Genomic DNA, 21,091 nt, shown 5'->3' on the forward strand with positions numbered 1-21,091 from the left:
GGGACGGCCACAGCACAGCCAGTGATGGACAGTCACAGCCCAGACCCAGCCCAGACCCAGCCCAGCCCAGCCAATCAGAGGTAACCAATGAGAGATAATCACAGCACTGCTAATGAAACACAACCAGAGCCCAGCCAATGAAAGACAGCCACAGCCTAGCCAATGAGAGATAGTGACAGTACAGCCAATAAGAGACGGCCACAGCACAGCCAGTGAAAGACGGCCTCAGCCCAGACCCAGCCCAGCCCAGCCAATGAGAAGTCACCAAACCTGGCACTGAGGGCAGGGGACTTTTTGACTATAATAGCCCCTCCCCACTTGCTCTTTCTTCCGTAAGAGTAGTCGTTTCCTTTGTTCTGCAGATTTGCCTCCGGTTTTTGCTGTAACTTGCTTGTCGTGGGTTGCAATTCCTTACTATTCCTGAATAAACCTATTTTTACTGGTAAAATAGCTGGCAGTTTTATTTTTTAAGGTTAACAGATCTAACAATTGGTGGGGGAAAGGATGATGAGAGACAGGATATTTCTATAGGCTCAAAGTATTTCCCCCCAAGATGGTTTTTAGTTATAAATGGAAAAGTAGTCATTTTATAATGAAGATACCATCTTTAGCCCAATGTCACCAATGAGACTTCAACGACAACTGAAAAGACATTTTCAGCTGCACCTCTAGAGTTCCTGCCCCAAGTGCATGACTGCAATCTAATTATAAGCAAATATCCTACAGGATCCCAAGCTGAGGGACATCCCGCAAGAAAACAGGGCAGTACTCTTCGAAAACATCATGAAAGACAACGCTTGAGGCACCATCACAGGATGAAGAGACCAAGACAACGAAACAGTTATGGGATCCTGGATGGGGTCCTTGTCTGAGTTCAGTCAGACAAGGTACAAAAGTAACAAAAGTACAGCAGACCGGGACAAACAAACAAACACAGGTCTAATTTCTCATAGTTCTGGAAGCTGGAAGTTCAAGATCAAGGCGAGGTATCCAGCAGGCACGGTGTTTATAGGCATCCTTATGCTCCTATTCCCACTGTCCTGGGGGGGGGGGCGGTAAGCCCTCTGAGGCCTCTCTCATGAAGGCACTCATCCCATTCGCGGGGGTCCACCCTCATGAGCTAACCCCTCCCAAAGGCCCCACCTCTCCATGCCATCACATTGGGTGTTAGCTTTCAAAGTACGTATTTTGGATGGACGTGTACAGTCAGCAACAATCCTGGACCAGAAAAATGGCCTCTGTGTAGTAGATAATAGGATTGTATTGATGCTAATTTCCTGGCTTCCTTAACCTGATTGCACCATGGTTACGTGGTGATGTGACCATTAGAGGAGGCTGGGTGAAGGGTCTCCGGGAGCTCCGCACTATTTCTGCAGCTTTTCTGTGAGCCTAAAATTGTTTCAAAATAAACTAAAAAGAAAATAATCCATACATTGGGGGTTGTCAGGAAAATTAGCTGAGGAAATGCAGGTGAAATTTCTACAAATAAGAATTCTTAATACAAGCCCCCCCGCCCCCGACATATACCTTTTTTGTCACAAATTGCTTAGATTTTCAAGAATACAAGAATGATGAGGTCTGTAGTGTCTGGAATTAAGCTTGTTTTTCTAGTCCTTCCTTTTTTTTATGATTTATTTATTTATTTGACACAGAGAGAGAGATCACAAGTAGGCAGAGAGGCAGGCAGAGAGAGAGGCGGAAGCAAGCTCCCTGCTGAGTAGAGAGCCCGATGTGGGGCTCAATCCCAGGACCCTGAGATTATGACCTGAGCCGAAGGCAGAGGCTTAACCCACTGAGCCACCCAGGCGCCCCTTTCCTAGTCCTTCTTGACTTGAAAGGACAAAATCCAGAAAGAAAATAACAGAGGTAACCCCTAAGCTTGGCTCTATCAAAAAACCTTTCAGGTTCTCAAATCCCTTTAACTCCCTCAGAAACAGAATGAAGGTCAGTTTCAGGGAGGTCAGGAGGGTCCTCCAGCAGGCTGATGGCTCCACAGATAACCCTAATTCCAATACTGATGTCCTTCTGGTATGGGCAGCCTGTCCTAAATTGGCCTATCTGCTCACATTAAGAAATTTCTTTCTCCTTGCAACTGCCTGCTCTGGCCCCATTAGAAATTGGCTCCATAAACTGGATGATGACAGTCTTATTCTGTGTTTCACGCAGCATGGTCCTGTTGATGTCTTTCCCATTACCTCACCTGCTGTGTTTGACCTTCAGTCCATCACTCTGAAGGATTCAGTTAGTGGCCAAGAGCTGTTGCTAACAAGATATTTCAGTTGTGAGCTGTTTGAGTCTCCCACTGAAGATAGGGAGGGTTGTGTGTGCATGTTTTCTTTTCAGAAAGACTGAGCCCAAACCTCTTTTGTTTTTCCTTTTTGTCTCAAAGAAAAAAAAATCACAACGGAGAGATTAAAAGTAAAAAAAAAACAAAAAACACAAAAACAACAACAAACAAACAAAAAACACAAACCATTATTCCAAAGATCCTGCTTTTTAATCATGACATGAAATCTAGCAGTCCTTAAGGAAACCATTCGGGGACACAAATATCCATGGACCTCTCTCTCTCTGTGTTCAGGGCACCATAAGCGGGATAGGTGTGGATATAACAGGATTGCACGGAGGAACTCCTTTCTCGAGAATAAACGTTTCTATATTATGACTGTGGTGTTGGTTTCAGGAATCTATACAGGTGACAAAAAGGAACAAACACACAGTCACCAGGGAGCACATGTAAATGCTGGTAAAATCCATATAAGGTATGGAGTCTAGTTAATTGCACTGCACTCATGTTGGTTTCCTGATATTGACAATGTACTGTGCTTAGGTAAGATGTAAGATGTAAGCTGCATGAAGAGTCCATGGGACTCTTTACTATTTTGCAACCTCCTACATGTCCACAGTTTTTGTTTGTTTGTGCTGAAATACCATAAACATGTTGGCAGACAAATGCCAAACTGGGAAGTCTCTGCATCCAATATGACACAGGCTTTTATGTCCATCACATATGGGTTCTTGCCAATTATGGAAGAGATGAGCTTTTCCAATAGGAAAGCATATGCACAGGCAGCCTCAAACAGTCCTGGGGACCCCCCACTGATCAGATTCCCCCACCAGTAGAGGGGAAAAGTGGCCCACAAAACAGTCTGGAAGAATCAAATATCTCTACCTGCCACCTCTGAGACCTTGACCTTCTGCCAACAGACACTTGTCCATTTGTAGCTGCCCATTATCCATCCTCCTTCCTGTTGGCACCCCACTTCCTTTTCCAGACCTCTTGTCAGGTAGGAATGTGAATGACTAAAGTTATGCCAACAGGTGCTGTTTCATAGCAATCTGAGTACCGACTGAGTAAGTCAGAAGTAGAAGGTTCTCAGGAAGAGTTCCTGCTTGGAGACAAGTGTAGGTTTCCAGCTGCCAAGGCTCCTGGAGCAAGCCCAGTGCCCTTTGCCACAGGTTTCTGTCCTTCTGTGCTCTGTGACCAGTCCCCTCCTCCACTTTGTTGCACAGAGGTTTAAGCGAAAGGCAGCTTATTCTCAAGACTGGGATTTTAAACATTTCATTGGCTGAGCTCCCTACCCGTAAAACACATTGAGACTGACAACATTGTTCAGTTTCCAATATGGATGACAAGGGACTGATTTCCTTCATATGTAAAGAGAGTCCACAAATCAATGAGGCCAATAGATCAAACGATCTATTGATCTATAGCAATGATTGCTAGTCAAGAAGTGTCTTAAAACATGAAAACATCCCCACACATAAAAGAAACGTGAGTTCAGATTACAGCGAGATACCATGTTTCACTCCTAAGATCCGTGAAGATAAAAATATCTGATAGCAGGTAGTACTGGCGAAGGAGTGGGGAAACAGGCACATTTCACCCTTCTTGGAGCGGTTTACATTGAGGTGTTCTCTTTGGAAAGCAATCTGGCAGTACTCTGTCAAACTAAAAACGAGTATGCCTTTTGATAATTCTAGGAATTTACCCTATAAACTCAAACATATGTCCAAAATATGTGCAAGACTATTTGTTACAGTATCACCTATACTGAGGGTTGATCAATTACAGCCTGTGGGTTAGATCTGGCCAGCTGCCTGGTTTTGTAAGTAGTTTTACTGGCACCAGCCAAACACTCCTTTACATATCATCGGAGGCTGCTTTTGAACTAGGAGGGCAGAGTTGAGTAGTTGTACCCCAGGCTGTCTGGCCCAAAAGGCCTAAAGTATTTACTCTCTGGCCTTTTGCAGAGTAAGTCCACTGACCCCTGATTTATACTGATTTAAACAGAAAAGCCCAGAATAACTGATTATCTTTTAACAGGTGCCTGGCAAAATAAATTTTGGCACATTCAGAGGGAGGAAGAGAATTCCGGTGTTAAAAATAGAGACTGGGAGGTGATCACCTCTCTGGAGGGAAGGCGTCTTTTCTCTGTGTATCCTTTTGTGCTACGGTTTAACTTGTTAAGCCATTAAAAATCAAAGCAGGACTTCCCCAAGTCCAGAGAGGGTGAAGGTGCCAGGAGAGACCATCCTGCTGTTGGGAACTCAAGTTACCAGCGTGCAGCCGGCCTCAGCTCTCTCTAGGTCTTGGCTGCTGGGACAGACAGGAAGAGGGAAATGGCCTGTCCTCCTGAGCCCTTAACCACGGAGTCAAGCCTCTGGTCAGACACTAGGTAAGTGAAGGCATCCAGGGCCGGTAACGGGCCAGAAGGCTGTGCTGGAGCTGTTACGAGGAAGCCTGTGGGCTGGACAGGCGCCCAGGACATCCCAGGCTGGGTCCCTGGGGGGACACACAGGGGCTGCATCCCAGAACGGTCCTCCCTGGGACCCTCTGATGAGGGGCGGGCCATCTCCCGGACCTGGCGCCTCCCAGGACTCCACCAGTGGGAGGAACCCGCAGCCCCAGCCCCAGGCTTGGAAGGAACCTCAGGCAGGCGTCGGCGCGTCCATCTGGAATCGTTTACTGAGTCCACTTCTTACACGCATAATTATAAAAGAATAAGAATCGACAAAAATATTTTCTTTTCCATAATATGTAGAGGTGGTTCGTTTCCGGTGGGTTTTTTTTGTTTTTGCTTCTTTTCTGTTTTTCTTTTCGCCCGCCCCCCGGCAGAACGCTTGGCAGGGAGGAAGAGGCAGGAATAAGGATAACCCTGAGGCGGGGAAGGGTCCACTGCCAAGGCCGAGCCCCGGGATTGCGCGGGCCCGGCGCTTCAGAGCCGGCTGAACGCTCAGGGGCAGGCGGGAGGCTCGCGGCCCGCTGCGCACTGCCCCCCGCCGCACTTGGAAGAAGGGTCGCCCCCCGCACGTGCTGGCTGGCTGGCTGGCTGGCCGGAACTCTGCGGCCGGCGGCGGACCCCATTGTAGGTTTAGGCCCCCTTTGCTTTGTCTTTTAAATAATCACCAAAATCGCCCCCCCCCCAAACAAAACACACTCGGACGGGGGCGGGTGTGGAAGGAAAGGCGAACGCATGCTTCTGTGCGGGCCGCTGCGGAGCGGGGAGGAGGCCCGGCCCCGCCCAGTGTCCTCGAGGTCCCCTCCCCCCGGGGATTCCCGGTGGAGTTGAGGCTCCAGCTCCCGGACAACGCAGAGGGGAGGAGGATGGCCTGAGGAAGTGCCTCTTGGATGGGGCTCGTCTTTCCGTCCTGGCAACCGAGAAGCAGCAGACAAAAAACCCAGGAGCGTTACGTAAAGGAGAAAAGGCGTGGGGGCAGCGAAGGCAGAGGCTGGGTTTGGGGGGCTGTCCAGCGGGGGCGGTGGGAGGGGGGCGCCGCGCCGGGGGGCGGGGCTGCGGGGGCCACTGGGGCCCTCCCGCCGGCTCCCCGGCGGCGGCAGCGGCAAAGCCATTGTGCTGTGAAGGCGGCCGGCGGCGCGGGCTCAGAGGTGCTCCTGTAGAAAGTGCAGAAGTGTGACTTCGTAGTGCTCGCCGGACTCAGGGCAGCGGATGCTGTGTCTCTCGTTGGGGTAGATCTGGGTGGACAGAGAAGGCAGGGCTGGTGACACAGAGTGACCGTGCCCCAGGCGATCGCTGCGGGGCATCCTGCCCCTGCCCCCCACCAGTCCCCAGCTCAGGGCGGCTCCTGGGGGGGCTGTGGAAAGAGCAGGCACCCTGGACTGAGGGACCTGAGTTCCACACCCCCTCTGCCCGCCCTTCCCCCAAATCTCTTGCTGTGCACTCTGGGCAAGTGACCACCTCCCTGACCACAGCCACCAGCCTGGAAAACTGGATGAAGACTGTGGACCTCTCCAGGGCTTTTCCAGGGCTGGCCAAGCTAGTCCCCTGAACAGAGAGCCCAGGGAATATTAGGAATGGCGCATCCGGGAGCCCACCTCTCTGCCCCCAGGCTAGGAGCTATCCCTGGACCTGGGAAGGTACAGTGAACCCACCCCAGCGGGGAGCGGGGGGGCATCAAGTCTTTGAGACCCTTGGTGCTGCTCTTTGGAGCCACCTGCATTGGACCCAAAGGCCGAGGGAGGACGGCACCTGCCGTGCCCCGCCTCCCACCGCAGGCCTTCCGCCCCAGGCTCTGTCAAGTGTTTCCTGGGTCCTCCCTCACCACCTGAGGGGACACTTTCCCCAGAGGGGAGCCCAGGACTTGATGCCAAGGGCCACCCCCAAGGAATCACCCAGTCCCTGAGTCCTGGCTGAGCCAACGTCCAGGCCTAGTGACGGTGGGTGACGGTGACAGGAGCTTTTTAGATCTTGCCTCTGACCCTCGTCTCAAGCTGGGTGGGACTGGCTGGTACCAAGGCCAGGGAGCCCATTCCTCACCTCTCCCTGCCAGCAAGATGGGTTTGTGAACTAAATCATTCCTTCCCCGCCAGGCCCACAGCCATTATTCCAGTTCTCTACTCTGGAATACATCCAAGGGCCCAGAGGTGTCTCCTCCTCCTCCCTTGCCTTCTTTAATCCATCCCTAGATGAAGTACAAGTCTAATCATACTGTCCCTAGCTCAGACCTCCGTAAGGACTTGCCAGTCTGGCATCAAGACCCTGTCTCCCAGGTCCCGCTGGGTCCTGGCTGCCCTGCAGCCTCCCAGGCTTCATGTACCCCCCCGACCCCCTTGAACTCAGGCGCCAGCACTGCCTGGGACAGAGACCCTTCACACCACCCTGGGTCTGGCTGCCTGGTTACTTCTTCCTCCTTTTGGCTATGAGGAAAGGGAGAGGCTCTGTGTGGTTTCCTGCTGTGCTCTCAACCCTCAGGCCAGGGTCTGGTCTACAACAAGTGTGATGTGCGAACAAGGAGGACTGGGGACCACCAGCCTCCCAGTCCGTCTGATCCAGGGTACCTGAAACCAAAGGCGGGGTCTGCCCCACCTCCCTCACCAGCTGCCCTGCTCCGGCCCCCAACGGAGTGTCTCATCTCACCTCCAACTCCTCATAGGGAGGCAGGGGCATAGGACTCCTATTCCACCCTGCGTGCTAAATGCTCTCCCAAGAGAACCCACAGTTTCTCCATCTGTTGAACCGCAACATGGCACTCCCCTGAGGGCAGTGTGGGAGGCTTCTGAGAGGCAGACACTCTGGCCGTGGCGGCAGGTGATAAAATCTGCCCCTCTCACCTCTCCTGCTTGGCCGGCCCCTTTCCTGCCAGGATGACTGAATATGGCTCACATCCCAGTGGGTCTCATGGGCCTCTGTCTGGACAGGGCTACAAGGGAGGCGGGCCCTCCAACCCCTGCCCTCTTCCAAGCCTGGCTCATCACCAAGGTCCCAGTCTCACCGACAAGCCCCACCCCGCTATGGCAGAAGCCCCGCCCCCCTCACCTCCAACCTTGGCCCTCTTCCAAGCCCAAGGTCCCACCTCTCCCGGACAAGACCTGTACCTCACAGTGGAAGCCCCACCCCTTGCCCAACACCCACCCTCGAGGCTGTGTCCTGGCCGTCGCCCTGCCTTAGCTCCCAACTCGGTTCTGCTTACTCCATCCACCCTGGTCTCCAGTCCCAGGGGAGGCCTCCGACACTTTGCCGTGCCTGGTGTTGAACCCCCCGGCCTCCCATACCTGGGCTGAGCTGGGTACCCCCTACTCTCCAGTGTCCTTCAAGGTCACCTCCTGGGGAGCTCCTCTCTGATCCCAGTGACCCTGAGATACTCTCAGCGCCCTGTACCATTCCTTCCAGGCAAATTTCTCGGGTTAAGGTAAAATGGTGAGGGCGTGATAATTTCTGTAACACTGACCTTCCTCCACCAGACTGAGCTGGGTGGGGGGCAGGCGCTGGCCTGTCCCGTCAGTGGGCCCGGCGTTGAGGTACCATCAGTGACCAGTACATGATCACTGACTACATGTGGGGACATGGCGGGGGAGCCCTCCCTTGGGGGCCAGTGCAGCGGCAGGTGACTCCGCCCCTCCCCCACTGCGGGCTCCTGGGGAGGCGCCACCTACCTGGAGCTGGTAAGGCTTTCCCGCCCGGATCAGCTGGGAGACGAGGAAGTTTGTGTGGAAAAAGTGCACGTTCTCATCCAGGAAGCCGTGCAGGATAAGCAGGCGGTTGGGCCTGGAAGACAAGGCTGGGTGAGGGTCGGAGGCGGGACCCAGCCCTAGCGGCAGGCGGGAGGGCAGCTCTGCAACGCGCCGGGAGCAGAACTGAAAGCCTCAAAGCTGGGGGTGTGACAAGCAGGGCTGAAGACCCCCCCACTTTCTTCCAGGCAAGGAGCCGAGCGGCACAGGGAAGCTTCTAGAACAGGGCTGCCCCACAGCACTGCAGGGCGATGGAATGTTCTAGACCTGCCCTACCCATTGCAGTCACCGCCATCATCACCACATGCAGCTACTGAGCACTTAAAATGTGGCAGGAGTGGCCAAGAGCCTGTCATTTAAAAACATTCGATTCTTTTTTCTTTTCCAGCGAGAAGGGGGAGGGGCGGGGAGAGAAGGAGAGCCTCGAGCGGGCTCTCCGAGACCTCACGAGCCTGGGGATCATGACCTGAGCTGAAATCAAGAGTCGGACACTTAACCGACTGAGCCAGCCAGGCGCCCCTACAAGTCTGATTTTTAAACATAACTTATTGAGGTAAAATCTACAAAACTCCAAACTCCCTCATGTGAAACGGGACGCTTCCAGGGCATTTGGTGGATTCACGATGTCGGGGAGCAGCAGCTCTATTTGGCTCCAGCAGAGCCCCCGCCCTCAGCGGTCTCCTCCGACCCCTGCCAACCAGCCAGTCCGCGTCTGTCCCGTTGGAGTTACTGTCAGCGCCCTGTGGGCTGTGAACCCACGTGAACTGACATTCGGGGGGCGCATGGGTGCTCCTGGCTCCTGGACCGGACGGCACAGGCCCAGAGCACTGGGTTTTCGAGCTCCGCCGTCCCCAGGCGCCCCCAGAGAGCCCGAGCCGCACTCCCGCCCACGGAGAGCGGCCTCACTGGGAGAGGGCAGGGGGCGCAGGCGGGGCCGGCCTGCACAGAGAGCCCAGCACGGAGGGCAGGGGCCCGGGGAAGCGGTTCACCAGACAGAGCCGCACCAGACCGCGGCAACACCACGCTTCCCTTCAGAGAAAGAGGCCGATGGCAAAGCATGACATGGTATATGCCTCAGCCGGTCCCACGGCCCCGGATGTTACAACCGTGGGGACCCGTGTCCCGAGCCGCTGCATGTCAAAGTCCACAAAACAGGCCGATCTGGTTCAAGACCAGGCGACAGCCCCACAGCTCGCCCCGTGCTTGGGGAGTGAGGGAGGCCTACGTGTGCAAAGCAGCGCGACTCTAGAGCCTTCTTTCCATCATTCTGAGGGCAGGCCTGAGCCTCCTCCCTCCCAGGGCACCCTGGGCGCCGGCCTGCTTCCGTGAGCGGCAGTGACACAGGGAGGAGGGCTCACGGGGGTGTGAGGCGGCCGCAGAGGGGGAGGCCTAGGGCCGGCCAGAGAACAGCGCCGATGTGGGAGGCACCGCGGCCACTTGCCCCAGCAATGGCAGGGGCAAGGGAGGGGCGGCAGGAGAAATGGGGGCCTTGGCGCCCGCAAGGCTGGAGCGGTGGGAGCCTTACTCGTTGGGCAGCTTCTCCACGTGCAGAGCTACAGAACCCGCCTCGTAACCCAGCTGGTTGTTCTCCGGGACGTCCATGTAGCGCTCGGTGTAGCCTGTGTCGTAGGCCATCCACACCGTGACCGGGGCGCCCGCGATGGCCACCTGAGGGCCACAGTGGACGGAGCGGGGTCAGGGAGACAGAGACAGAGAGAGAAGCAGAGGGAGAGGACAGGAAAGGAGAGAGAGAGACACACACACGGGTCAGGTCTCAGGAGCCCTCGCTCGCCTGCCGGCGGTCCCGGGGCCTCCCCCGAAGGACGTGAGGAGCGGGCATGCACACAGGGGGCTGGCGGGAAGGGGCCCTCAGACCGTGCGTCCCCCGCGGATCGTGCGTTGTCGAGGGAGGGCGGGTGAGCTGAACGAGTGCGTTCAGGCCGGGATCGGCCCCTCCCTGGTCCCACTGCCTTCCTGCCTCCTCCTCCTCATCGCCGCCCCGCGGTGCCCGGACAGTGCCGCCGGCCTGGGCCCCTCCCCCGACGCTCTTCACACCGTGCCCCACCTCTGCCCATCCGAGGCCGGGGTCCCGGGCTCAGCCTCCCACAGAGAGCTGCTGGCGGGGTTTTGTGCAGCCGGACGCCATCCTGGGGTCAGCAGTGGCGGGCAATGAGGAGGGGGGCTCGGCCCCATGGGGCTGCTGCGGGGAGAAACAGCCACGTGGCAAGGCCCCTGCCGAGACGCCTCTCCGGGGGGGCGGGCTCCGAGGGGGCACAGGCGGGTGCCCGCAACCAGGAGGGGGACGGGGCAGGACCCACCTTGAAGACTTGGGGCTTATGGATGAGGCCCATGAGCGAGAGGAAGCCTCCGTACGACCACCCGTGGATGGCGACCCGGTTCAGGTCGACGAAGCCGTACTTCTCGGCCACAAACTGCAAGCCCTCCACCTGGTCCTCGATCTCCACCTGGCCCTGGGGAACGAGGCCGGGCACCTCTCAGAGGCCTCCTTCCGTGTGCGTGCCCTGCTGTCCCACCTCTGTCCCGTGTGGACCAGCAGCAGCTCCAGAAGCTACTCCTTTCTCCAGACCCTGTTCCAGTCTGCTCTCGGTTGGGGGGGGGGAGGTCAGATGGGCCCAGCTTCAGTCTTCAGTCCTGCCCTGCCACCTCCTGGCTGACCCAGAGAGAGTCCCATCTCCCCTTCTGGGCCTCAGTTTCCTCATCCCAAAACTAGGACGTCAACGCGAATAGGACCACTTTGCAGTGGGCGCAAGGAGGAAATGAGGTGGTGAGCGTCCTGCACTCAGAGGCCTCGAACACGCTAAGGCTCGATGGACAGTGGCTGTCATCACCGTCGTCATCCTGATCACCACGACCGCCATCCTCACCGCTGTCACCACCCTCCACCATTGTCTCCATCCTCACCACCGCCACCACCATCGTTCCCACCATCACCTCTGTCTCCATCACAATCACCAGTATTCCCACTGTGAGTACCATCGGCTCCATCCTCCTCACCTCCACCACCAACACCACCATTGTCTCCATCCTCACCACCATCATTCCCACCATCACTGCCATGTCTCTGTCCTCGCTACCATTCCCACCACCATCACCACCATCACCTCCATCCTCATCACCATCATCTCCATCCTCCTCATCATCATTCCCATCAACACTACTGTCTCCATTTTCCTCACCACCATCATTCCCATCATACCATCTTCTCATCACCTCCACCACCATCTCCATCCTCACCACCACCATCATTCCCATAACCACCACCATCACCACCATCACCACCATCATCATCACCACCGTCACCGTCACCATATCATCATCACCACTACCATCACCATCATCACCATCATCACCATCACCACCATCATCACCATCACCACCACCATCATCACCACCACCATCACCATCATCACCACCATCACCACCATCATCACCATCATCACCACCATCACCACCACTTCTATAGCCACCAGTCCCCGGCTGGTCCAGCCACTGGGACTTCCTGCTGACAGGGCCTACACTGATATGTTTGGCTCATCTGGGCCTCGGGCACTGGGACGGGTGGATCTCTGTCTCCCCATGGGGTGCGGCTCAAAGCACAGCATCAGAGTAGACATTCTCCTTGGTTCCAAAAGGCTTCCCTACTAATCCTGGCATCCTGGCTGGGACTGCCCTGAGGAGGTGTTCCAGAGCTGCCCCCGGGCCCCAGGGCTCCCCTCACCACACAGGGAAGGCCCCGAGAAACTGTGAAGACATGTTACCATTTGGTTTTTCAGGGCCCCTTCGAACCGAAGCCCTCGCTGACACGAGCCCCTGCCATCGATCACAACTACAGCATAGCCCAGGGACGCCAGCGTGTTGAGCCGCAAATACTTGATTCCTTTAAAGGAGTTATTCACCAGCTGCACCTGTGAGGGGAGAGCGGGGAGGGGACGTGGAGCTTTAGGGTGAGTGGCGAGGACTCCAGTATGACATGCCAGGCAGGAAGGGCTGCATGGGCCAGAGGCTAGGAGTCTCACAGCCTCATCAGGGCTGCCACGCTTTGCTGTGAAGGCTGTGGTCGGCCCCAGAAAGCTTCTAGCCATGGGGGAGTAGAAGCCCAGGGGCGGGGGCCCCCTCCACCAAGCCTGTGCTTGAGACGGGCTCCCTCCCCAGCCCTTCCCTGGGCTCAGTCCCTGATTTTTTCAGCCCCGTTCTGCTTCCCCTCTATCTGCGTTTTCTCCAAAAACAGACAAACCCCGGTGCTGTTCTCGGGCTAACTTGACGTTAAACAGTCTCTCACTTTGGCTCTACTGATGTTTGCTGCCTTATTGGTCCCTGGCCTGGGGGGGCCATGTCGGCTACTGCGGGGCACGGACCATCCCAGGCCCCCACCATAGCTCTGATGACTACACATGTTCCTGGGGATCCCTAAATGTTCCCTGGGGGACAGAACACCCCCAGATGAGGAACTGCCATCTCACATGGACCCAAATGCCAGTCTGCCTGCCTGCACCTGTCTCGTCCCCTTCTCAGAGAACAGGGTCCAGGGCCCATGGTCACCTCTGTCCCCAAGTATGTGACCAAGGGTGACAGTGGGTCACTGCTGGGCAGGTGGGCCAGACAGACACCTGGGGACTGGGGAGGTTTCCCAGAGGGACAAGGGAGCACCAGCAGGTGAAAAGGGAAGGGAGCTACATGAGAAGGTGGGGTGTACAGACACCCAGAGGCAGGGGAGCGAGGGCCCCCAAGGACCCTGTGTGGTCAGTGGGGCTGCGGCCCCCTCACACGAACCCTCCTTCTGGCCTGGCTGGCACCTGAGTCCTGGCATGAAGGAGGAGGGGTGTGGGCAGCAGGGCTGACACCAACCTGGGGGCCTCCGTATACAAAGAGGACTGTGGGGTGCTTCTTCCCAGGCTGCACAGCGTGGGGCTTGTAGATCATGCCGTAGAGCCGCACGTCTGACCGCGTGTGGAAATGGAAGATTTCTGGGGGCACGTAATCCGGGGGGCAGCCTGCGGAGACAGAGTGGCTGTGGCTTCGCGGGCTGGAGGGCACCAGGGAGGCACAGGTGGCAGAAACCCACGCTCTGTGGCCCGGCCCTTGGCTGCGGTGGGGGATGGGAGGCGCCCCGTCTTCTGTGCTTCCTGATGGTTTAAATCAGAATCTGAGGGCCCCAAAGGACTCTGGGCAGGCTGTGGTCCCCCACAACACTTGCTGATCTGATCTCCTTTGGGGGTGGCCACGCCTCTGGGGTCTGAGCGACAGCCAGTGCTATTGTCTGCTTCTGACTGTCCTTCAGTGCTGCCAATCGACCCTGGTTTTCCAAACATGACAGTGAGGCAAATGTCCTTCTTTATGATTATCTTGGAAAAGTTTATTTAGGGAAATCGAGAAAGTCAACTAAAAAGAAATACGTCAACAGTCATGGAGGCTGGAAGGCCTCCAGTGCTTTCTGTAAAGGCTCAGACGATGAGTACTTCTGTCTCTGTGTCTTAACTATGTGGCTTGGCTGTCACAGCCCTAGTGTGGCTACGGACAGTCCCTAAATGCCCGGGAGTGGCTGGGCTTGGCGCGCAGGCGTGTTCGCCCACTTCTCAGGGAGGTGAGCTACAAACATGGCAAGACCGGCTATTTCCAGACGTGGTACCTCATTCCACCTGCCCAGAAGCCCAGGGCTGGGCACCAGGACGCAGGACTTCCCACTGTTGTCCCCCTTGCTCTGCTGGGTGTCCTGGTAATAAGACCCACCCTTCCCTCAGTTTCATCTCTAACACCCGGCCCAACACCCCGCCCAGGGTTCCTGCGCTGTCGCATTCTGCGGTAACATAGGGAGAGTCAGACTGAGTGAGCTACTGGCTGGAGCCTTCTCACTGGGTTCCGGAGGGTGATGACCTAACAAGACGCCTTCCAGCCCACAAAACACCCCACAAACGCCGGGGATCCTTATTTCCTAAAATGTTCTAGTAATCTAGCAGGTGGCGAATCTGGGGTCAGGGAAGGGTGTCCCTTTTAGTGTGTGATCTCCGTGGGCTAGGCGCTGTCCAGAATGTCTGGTTTTCATCCTACAGACTGCCTGCCATGGAACCGTTTCATAGAGAAGGGACACATTCGAGGGAGACTGACTACAGTTCTGCAGCCTGCAAACAATCTGGGGTCACCTAAGCAGAGTCTGGGCCACCCCTTAAGCTCCTGGGCAAATGGGTAAGTTGCCTCCTGTCCCCCAAGGCCATGCTCGTGCCCGACCCACAGCTCCTTCCAAAGGCATCGGGACGTGTGCCCTGTGCAGACACCCTTGGAGACAGCAGCCCGAGAGGATGAGGATGTCCTGCACGGGGACCCCCAGGTCTGGCAGCCGGTCGCTCCTTGCCATGTTAACGGCAGTGCAGAAACTAGACACCGGTCCAAGTGGCAGGGCGCACGGGACAGGTGGGGTCACTGGTAATGGTCAGTGATAAGCTCTCAGGGCCCCTGGGCCCCTTGCTGCCTCGAAGCTGCCAGAATAGCCCTCCCTCGCCAGGGTCACGTCACAGGGCTGCATTCCATTTTACAGACAGGCAAGCAGAGGCTCCCGGGGATGGCAGGTACGGGGAGACTTGGCCAGGGTCCCCAGGCATGTGGGGGCTACTCACTGGCCGCCTCCATCATGCTGGCCCAGAAGTGGGGCTGCTTGTGCAGAGGGTCGTCGTCGGGGCCGCTGAGCTTATAGACGTGCACGCAGGGCGGGGTGCCCACGCTGCTGTAGTGGCTGACGAACATGTCGAAGTTCTGCAGGCAGGACGGGGGCTGAGCACCGCAACATGCGTGTCCTTCCCGACCTCCCCGGCCGCTTTGGCTCCCCCTGCCCCCATCAGCCGCCAACCTCTTTACTGTCTTTGCCTTGTGTGCTCACTCCTTTAAACTTCGACGCTCTTCCCCTCACATGAGGTGGGCGCTAGTACCATTGCCCCCATTTCACAGATATGCCAACTGAGGCCGAGAGGAATCTGTCCCCTGGCCAGGGACCCCCAATACCCCCACCCCAGTGGTAACTGACAGACCCAGGCTCATACCCAGATCCTTCTGACGCCACAGCCTGCTCGCAGTGCTGGTTCTACAGCACCTGGACCGGAAGCAGCCCTGGGCACGATCACTGCCTGATAATCTAGACGTTCTGACAGGCTAAGGATGGGTGCCAGAGTGGTGCCCTCAGGCACATCGAGGGAGGGCCCACCTGGCTCATGGAGCAGCTGTGGGAGAAGCCGGGAGCGGTGAGGCGCACGATCTCGCCCGCTGTCTCATAGCTGACCACGTAGAGGTGGTGCTCCAGGGGCGTGTCCTTCGTACCTTGGAAGTACACCAGCTTCGTCTCCTCGTTGACCCAGATCTGTGGAGGCACAGGGGCTCCTCGTGAAGCAGCCCCAGGCCGGGCCTCAGACTTCCTGTGCCTTTCCCCCCGCGGTGGCTGGGGCAGGGATGCAGACCCTTCTCCTGCCCCCACAGGGAAGGCCCCGAGTTCTGTGGCTGGGACATTTGTTCTCTCCCCAGCGGGCTGTAGCACACCGGCCGGAGAGGAGCTAGCTGAGAGAGAAGCGCCTCTCGGACCTGGAGGGGAAGGGGCGGACTGTGCGCCCCCAGGTAGACTTGAAATTGGAACCCCGACCCCAGACAGCCCCTTCTGGGCATGCCCAGAGCTGCAAGGGTGGAGCAGAGGGCACAGTGACTAGGACAGAGGCTGAGAGAGGGGCTGGCCTGTGCCCGAGGGCCCATCTGTCCCCGGAGCCCTGGACCCCAAGGGATCAGCCCACCCCTCTGACCCAGGCGTCTGGGGCTAAGAAGCTGCACCTGCCTAATGGGTGAACCCGCATCAGAACCCGGTGTGATGTTTAGGTGATGAGGCCTCAGGGAGAGCAGGAAGGAATTCTCCTCTGGGGATCGGAAAAGCCACTTACGGCCTCTCTGGGGCCAACCAGGCAACACGGTTAAAGGTGTGTTCTCTGAGGCAGCGACTCTGCTCTGGGGACCTGCCTGAGGGCTCCGCCTGGAGGCGACTTCAAGTGGGAGGACAGATATGCTGTGTTCTTAATGTTAAAAAAGGACGATGACTTGAAAGTCCAAAATGACAGATGGGTTTCAAAATAATGGCACACTTCTCTGCAGCCACATAAAGCCATATTTTCTTAAAGAAAACAAAAACGCCCCAACTCCTCCAAAACCTCCAAAACCATGTCCTGTGGAGGGGCGCGCGGCTCAGTCGGAGCAATGTGCCACTCTTGTTCTTGGGGTTGTGGGTTCGAGCCCAAGCCGGGTGCAGAGACGGCTTAAGTAAGTCTTTAAAGAACAGAACAAAACCCCTAATGTCTCGTGGACATGTGCGCACACAGAAGCGCTCCACTGGGGTTTTCGCCGCAGTCGGCCCCCTCCGAGGGAATAAAGCTTCGGGAGTCTGGGTGGGGTGGGGAGTGAGAGGATCCCTAATGTCAGGTTACTTCGAACGGTTCAGTTTGTACAGCAGACACTGATGTATCCTTTGTTGCCGTCCTTTTCAAATAAATGCAGGTTTTCTAGAAACAGAGCATGTCTCTGGAAAACTCCTAGCCGTGCGCAGTCACCGGCCAGTTTTGTCACCAGGACCACGGGAGAAGATGCACACACGGAAGGGGGTGCTCCCGGGCGCCTGGATCTCCCCCACCCCCGAGGCCCCCAAACAGGGCAGACGGCTCAGACCCGCGCCCTGCCGGTGCGCACGGCCTCTGGAGGGGTGTGAGAGGCCGGGCTTTCCCTCTGTAACCTTGAACATGCTGCTCTGGTGTCCGCGAGATGTCAGTTAGTAATAAAAATAAAAATAAGCCGCCACAGCTTCTTGTCTTCTTCTTTTTTTAACCGTCTGGGAAAAACCCAGGCATGCAAGGCCCGCAAGGCCTACGGGGTGGCAAAAGGGGAAAATTCCAGCTGGCAGGTCTGCCAGACACTATGCTGGGGGTCTTGGGTTACTTTAAACCAGGGTCCTCATCAGGGCGGTCCTGCCCCCTCCTCTCCCGGGGACACGTAGCAACATCTGGGGACATCTGTGGCTGTCACAGCTGGGATGAATGGGGCCGGGGAGGCTTTGCCGCCCCACAGCCCCCACAGGACGCCTCGATGTGAGCAGTCCTGAGCGGGAGGGACTGGGGGTGCGGGGGCGCCTCTTAGCAAGAATCCACCAGAGCAGAGCGAACGAGGAGGCAACCTTCAACCTTCTGGTACCCTGACCTCCAACTCGCCTCACATACGGGAGGTGAGTGTGAGATCTGACACCTTGCTTCTGGTCTGAGTCAGGTGTGCCCCCTGGACCTACTGCTGTCCCTCCTCGTGGGCTCACTCAAGTGTGTACTGACCACTATTTCCCCTGCACGAGCAGCTCTGGGACACACGCATGCCTGGACGCATGCTAACGTCTCTCATGTCTGTCTCTGGTCCAGGAGGCATTTATGCTGCTGTGAGGTAGGGATCCGGGAAATCTGATTAAGAGCTCACGCCATAAAATTTGGAATTTTGTAGAACTAGACCCTGGTGAAGAAGCTCTCGTCAGAGGCAAGTCTTGCCGCGTTTTTATGCTCGTTCACTTGGGTGAGTGGAAGGTACACCACTTCTCTGCAGCTGCGTCTTTGTCCCCAAACCTCCCAGGGACAGACACTGGGGCAGGGCCCACTGGATGCCACAGGACAATCCCACGGTAGGCAAAGTGTCTCATCAACTGCTCTCCCAGGGAGAGGTGAGTTCACGGAGCAGGAGAAGGCTACGGGAATGCAGCAGGTGCACAGAGGAGCCCCCACGTCCCGGACTGGGCTTGTCTCCAGCTGGCCAGAGCCCTGTGGCCCTGGGCGTGCTGGAGCAGTGGACGGAGCTGAGTGGAGCAGAGCAGGAGGCAGGCGCAGCCAGGAGGGAAGAGAGAAGCCACAGGCACACGGGTCTGCAGGGAAGCTGGAGCGAGCGTACGCACGTGTCTATGCACGTGTGCACGCACGAGCGTGCGTGCGGGGCAGGCGGGGAGGGTTGCAAAGAGATTCTGGTACCTTGGAGCCGTGCCTTGCCAAAACCTCCCATTCACCGCTAGTCAGCGCGATCTCCTCCTTGATGGGGCATTTAAATTCATCTGGAAGTAAGGAAAGGAAGAGGTGAAGGGGGCCCCAGGCAGGCGTGAAGGGGACTCAGAGGCCCTGAGGCCAAATTCCACCTGAGCGAGCTTGTCCCAGAGCCCCGTGCAAGCGGGCCACGTGGGAGACGAGAGTGAGCTCGCTAAGTCCCAGCCACGGGACAGGGCAGGGACCCGCCACGGAGGCTGTGCGCACGTTCCGGCGTCTCCCAGGGAAAACCAGACAGCTGTGTTCGTATTGGAAGCACGGGTATTAGAACCCCGCAGAGGCCAAACCATCAACTTCAGGGCTTGCGACCTATGACCTCTCAGCACAAGTCTGGACTGTGGAGAACCAGATCTTGGTTAAAACCACTATGGCTGAGGGGTGCCTGGGTGGCTCAGGGGGTAAGCGTCTGCCTTCGGCTCAGGTCAGGATCACATCCGGCTCCCTGCTTCTCCCTCTGGGAGTCTGCTTCGCCCTCTGCCGCTCCCAGCTTGTGCACGCGCGCTTTCTCTAACAAATTAAAAAAATCTTTAAAAACAAACAAACAAACAAAAAACCCACTTTGGCTAAGCAAAGCCGCGGCTGAGTTCTTATGACATACTTTTTGGATTTTTGGGGGTAGATCTCACTTCTGAATTTCCGCCAGGTAAATAATTACGGAAAGCCTGCTGGCACACATTCCAAATTTATTGAGACAGTTTACGAGTGATGGCTGTTTCATTCTGGACAGCTGGGTCTGGGAGGCAGAAAAGACTCCTCCTGTGTCCCTCACTCCCATGGAGGCCGGACACGGCTGACCGGTCACTCATCCAGATCTTTTGTTTTTAACCTGGAAAGCTTCACCAGTTTGCGTGTCACCCTCGCACAGAGGCCCCGCTCATCTTCTCTGGATCGGTCCAGCTCTAGCCCTCTGCGGAGAGCGCTCATTCAAATCTTATCGGGGCCGTTCTCAGTGGCGTCTACAGAAGGAGCAGGGGCAGCAGAGCCGCAGGGGACTACCGTTAAGAGCCCTGCTTCTGCTCCATCCTCCTGCCCCACTGGGAGGACCCGGGGCACTCCACGCTTACGGCCATGGTCCCTCAGCCCTCCGGGTACAAGCCGGCACCTTTCTGTGGAGGGGCTGCCGACCATGCCCGCTCAGCTCTCTCTCTCTCTCTCTCTCTCTCTCTCTCAAGGGGCCCTCCGCTGCAAAGGACACCCCGTGCGACCCAGACACACCGCTCCTGCCGGTGCTGTTCCCGCGTCTTGCCGGTCCTCCAGGCTCCTGACCCTCCTCCTCCTCCCCCAGGCCCACCCATGGCACCTCTAATGAACTCATGCCTTTTGGTCCAAAGTGACCAAGGTCTCGCCTTCTTAGCCGTCCAGTTGGCACCTAGCAGGCCTGAGCCACATGACGGGAAGTGCAAGCGGGGAGGGCAGGTGGGAAACCTGGGGCGCCCACCACAGAGGCCGGAGGGGCACCTGCCACGAGCTCCAGCCCGCGGCCAGAGGCTGCGACGAGGATGTGCCCAGTGAGGTCTCCCGAGGTAAGATCAGGTGGTCCGGCCAAGTCAGACAGACAAACGGGAAAGCACAATACCGGAGAGCCACAGAAAAAGCCGCCTTGGAGATGGCCTAGCCAGCCTGTGCTGACTGCAGTACACCCCAGGTGACAGCGGTGGCAACACCCTGAGAGGGCAGTTGCTCTTCTGTCCCTGTCTTACTCGACCCCCATCAGCTTGTGGCTTCGCCTGTTCCTGCCCCTGGCTCAGCTCCCCTGACACCTCGCGCTCTCCGTGCCCCGTGGGGCACTGCCTCAGGCTTGTTGGCGGGCTGCCTCTGAACTGTGGGGCTCCCCTGGGGAGATCTGGCCCCGGGGGACACAGGGCGATGTCTGGGGACATCTGGGGCTGTCACGATCCTGGGTGCTCCTGGCACTGAGTGGGTGGGGGTCAGGGAGTACTGCTCAGAGCCCAGGACGCTCCCACTGAGGACAAGCTGGCCCGGGGTCCATAGCGCTCGTCGGGGGGAGCCTGAGGGGCCCTGGGCTGGCTCGCAGCCCACACTGCTTCCCCGCCCAGACCTGGCCTTTTGCTGCTCCGTCCTGTCCCAAGGCCGAGACACCGTCTGTGTGAGGCCGCCCACATGCCCACTGCACATGCGTCTGCTCCCCAGAACTTCGGGCAGGTGGACCCACCCGCGCAGCACGGCCACTTCTGGGCACTGCCACGTGAACATGTCCAAGCCCCAGCTAGACGTTTCTCTCCTAAAACTGTCCCTCCCAGGTCCTCCTGTCTCACACTGACCCTCCAAAATCCCTTCAGGCACCTGAGTCTTTCCTCCTTCTCTCTGCCTCCACCCGATCCACCACCACACCGCAGTGACTCGGAGGTCAAAGTTCATCCAGCATCAAATCCACCTGCGTCAGTCCAGCCTGCTGCCATGACCCATCCCTGTCACCTCTCCTTGCCCCTCAGCTGTACCCCACACGGCAACCCTAGGGATGGCTTTAAACTAATATAAGATCAGTGGTAAAAGCCCAAGT

The 21,091-nt window shown here is 57.2% G+C and overlaps 1 protein-coding gene and 1 pseudogene across 7 annotated transcripts in view; both read right to left on the reverse strand.

The window, feature by feature from the left end:
• Window positions 1-5,847: 5,847 nt before the first annotated feature.
• DPP9 (dipeptidyl peptidase 9) overlaps window positions 5,848-21,091 on the reverse strand; it is a 37,917-nt gene continuing 22,673 nt past the window's right edge. For 4 of the 7 annotated variants that reach the window (XM_032883616.1, XM_032883618.1, XM_032883617.1 and 1 more), the window contains 9 exons: window positions 18,502-18,581; window positions 15,681-15,833; window positions 15,100-15,235; window positions 13,337-13,482; window positions 12,250-12,396; window positions 10,789-10,941; window positions 9,996-10,138; window positions 8,396-8,507; window positions 5,848-5,977 (listed from right to left, as the gene is read on the reverse strand). In XM_032883616.1, the coding sequence (XP_032739507.1) occupies window positions 5,885-5,977; window positions 8,396-8,507; window positions 9,996-10,138; window positions 10,789-10,941; window positions 12,250-12,396; window positions 13,337-13,482; window positions 15,100-15,235; window positions 15,681-15,833; window positions 18,502-18,581 (1,163 nt within the window). In that variant the 3' untranslated portion in view covers window positions 5,848-5,884. Of the gene's footprint in view, window positions 5,978-8,395; window positions 8,508-9,995; window positions 10,139-10,535; window positions 10,671-10,788; window positions 10,942-12,249; window positions 12,397-13,336; window positions 13,483-15,099; window positions 15,236-15,680; window positions 15,834-18,501; window positions 18,582-21,091 lie in introns of those variants that run through there. The other 3 variants (XM_032883619.1, XM_032883621.1, XM_032883620.1) reach the window with 3 other exon arrangements.
• Window positions 19,391-19,488, reverse strand: LOC116854222 (annotated as a pseudogene).

This window comes from Lontra canadensis, unplaced genomic scaffold (assembly GCF_010015895.1).
Source record: "Lontra canadensis isolate GAN:19392208 unplaced genomic scaffold, GSC_riverotter_1.0 scaffold88, whole genome shotgun sequence".
Taxonomy (NCBI): Eukaryota; Metazoa; Chordata; class Mammalia; order Carnivora; family Mustelidae; genus Lontra; species Lontra canadensis.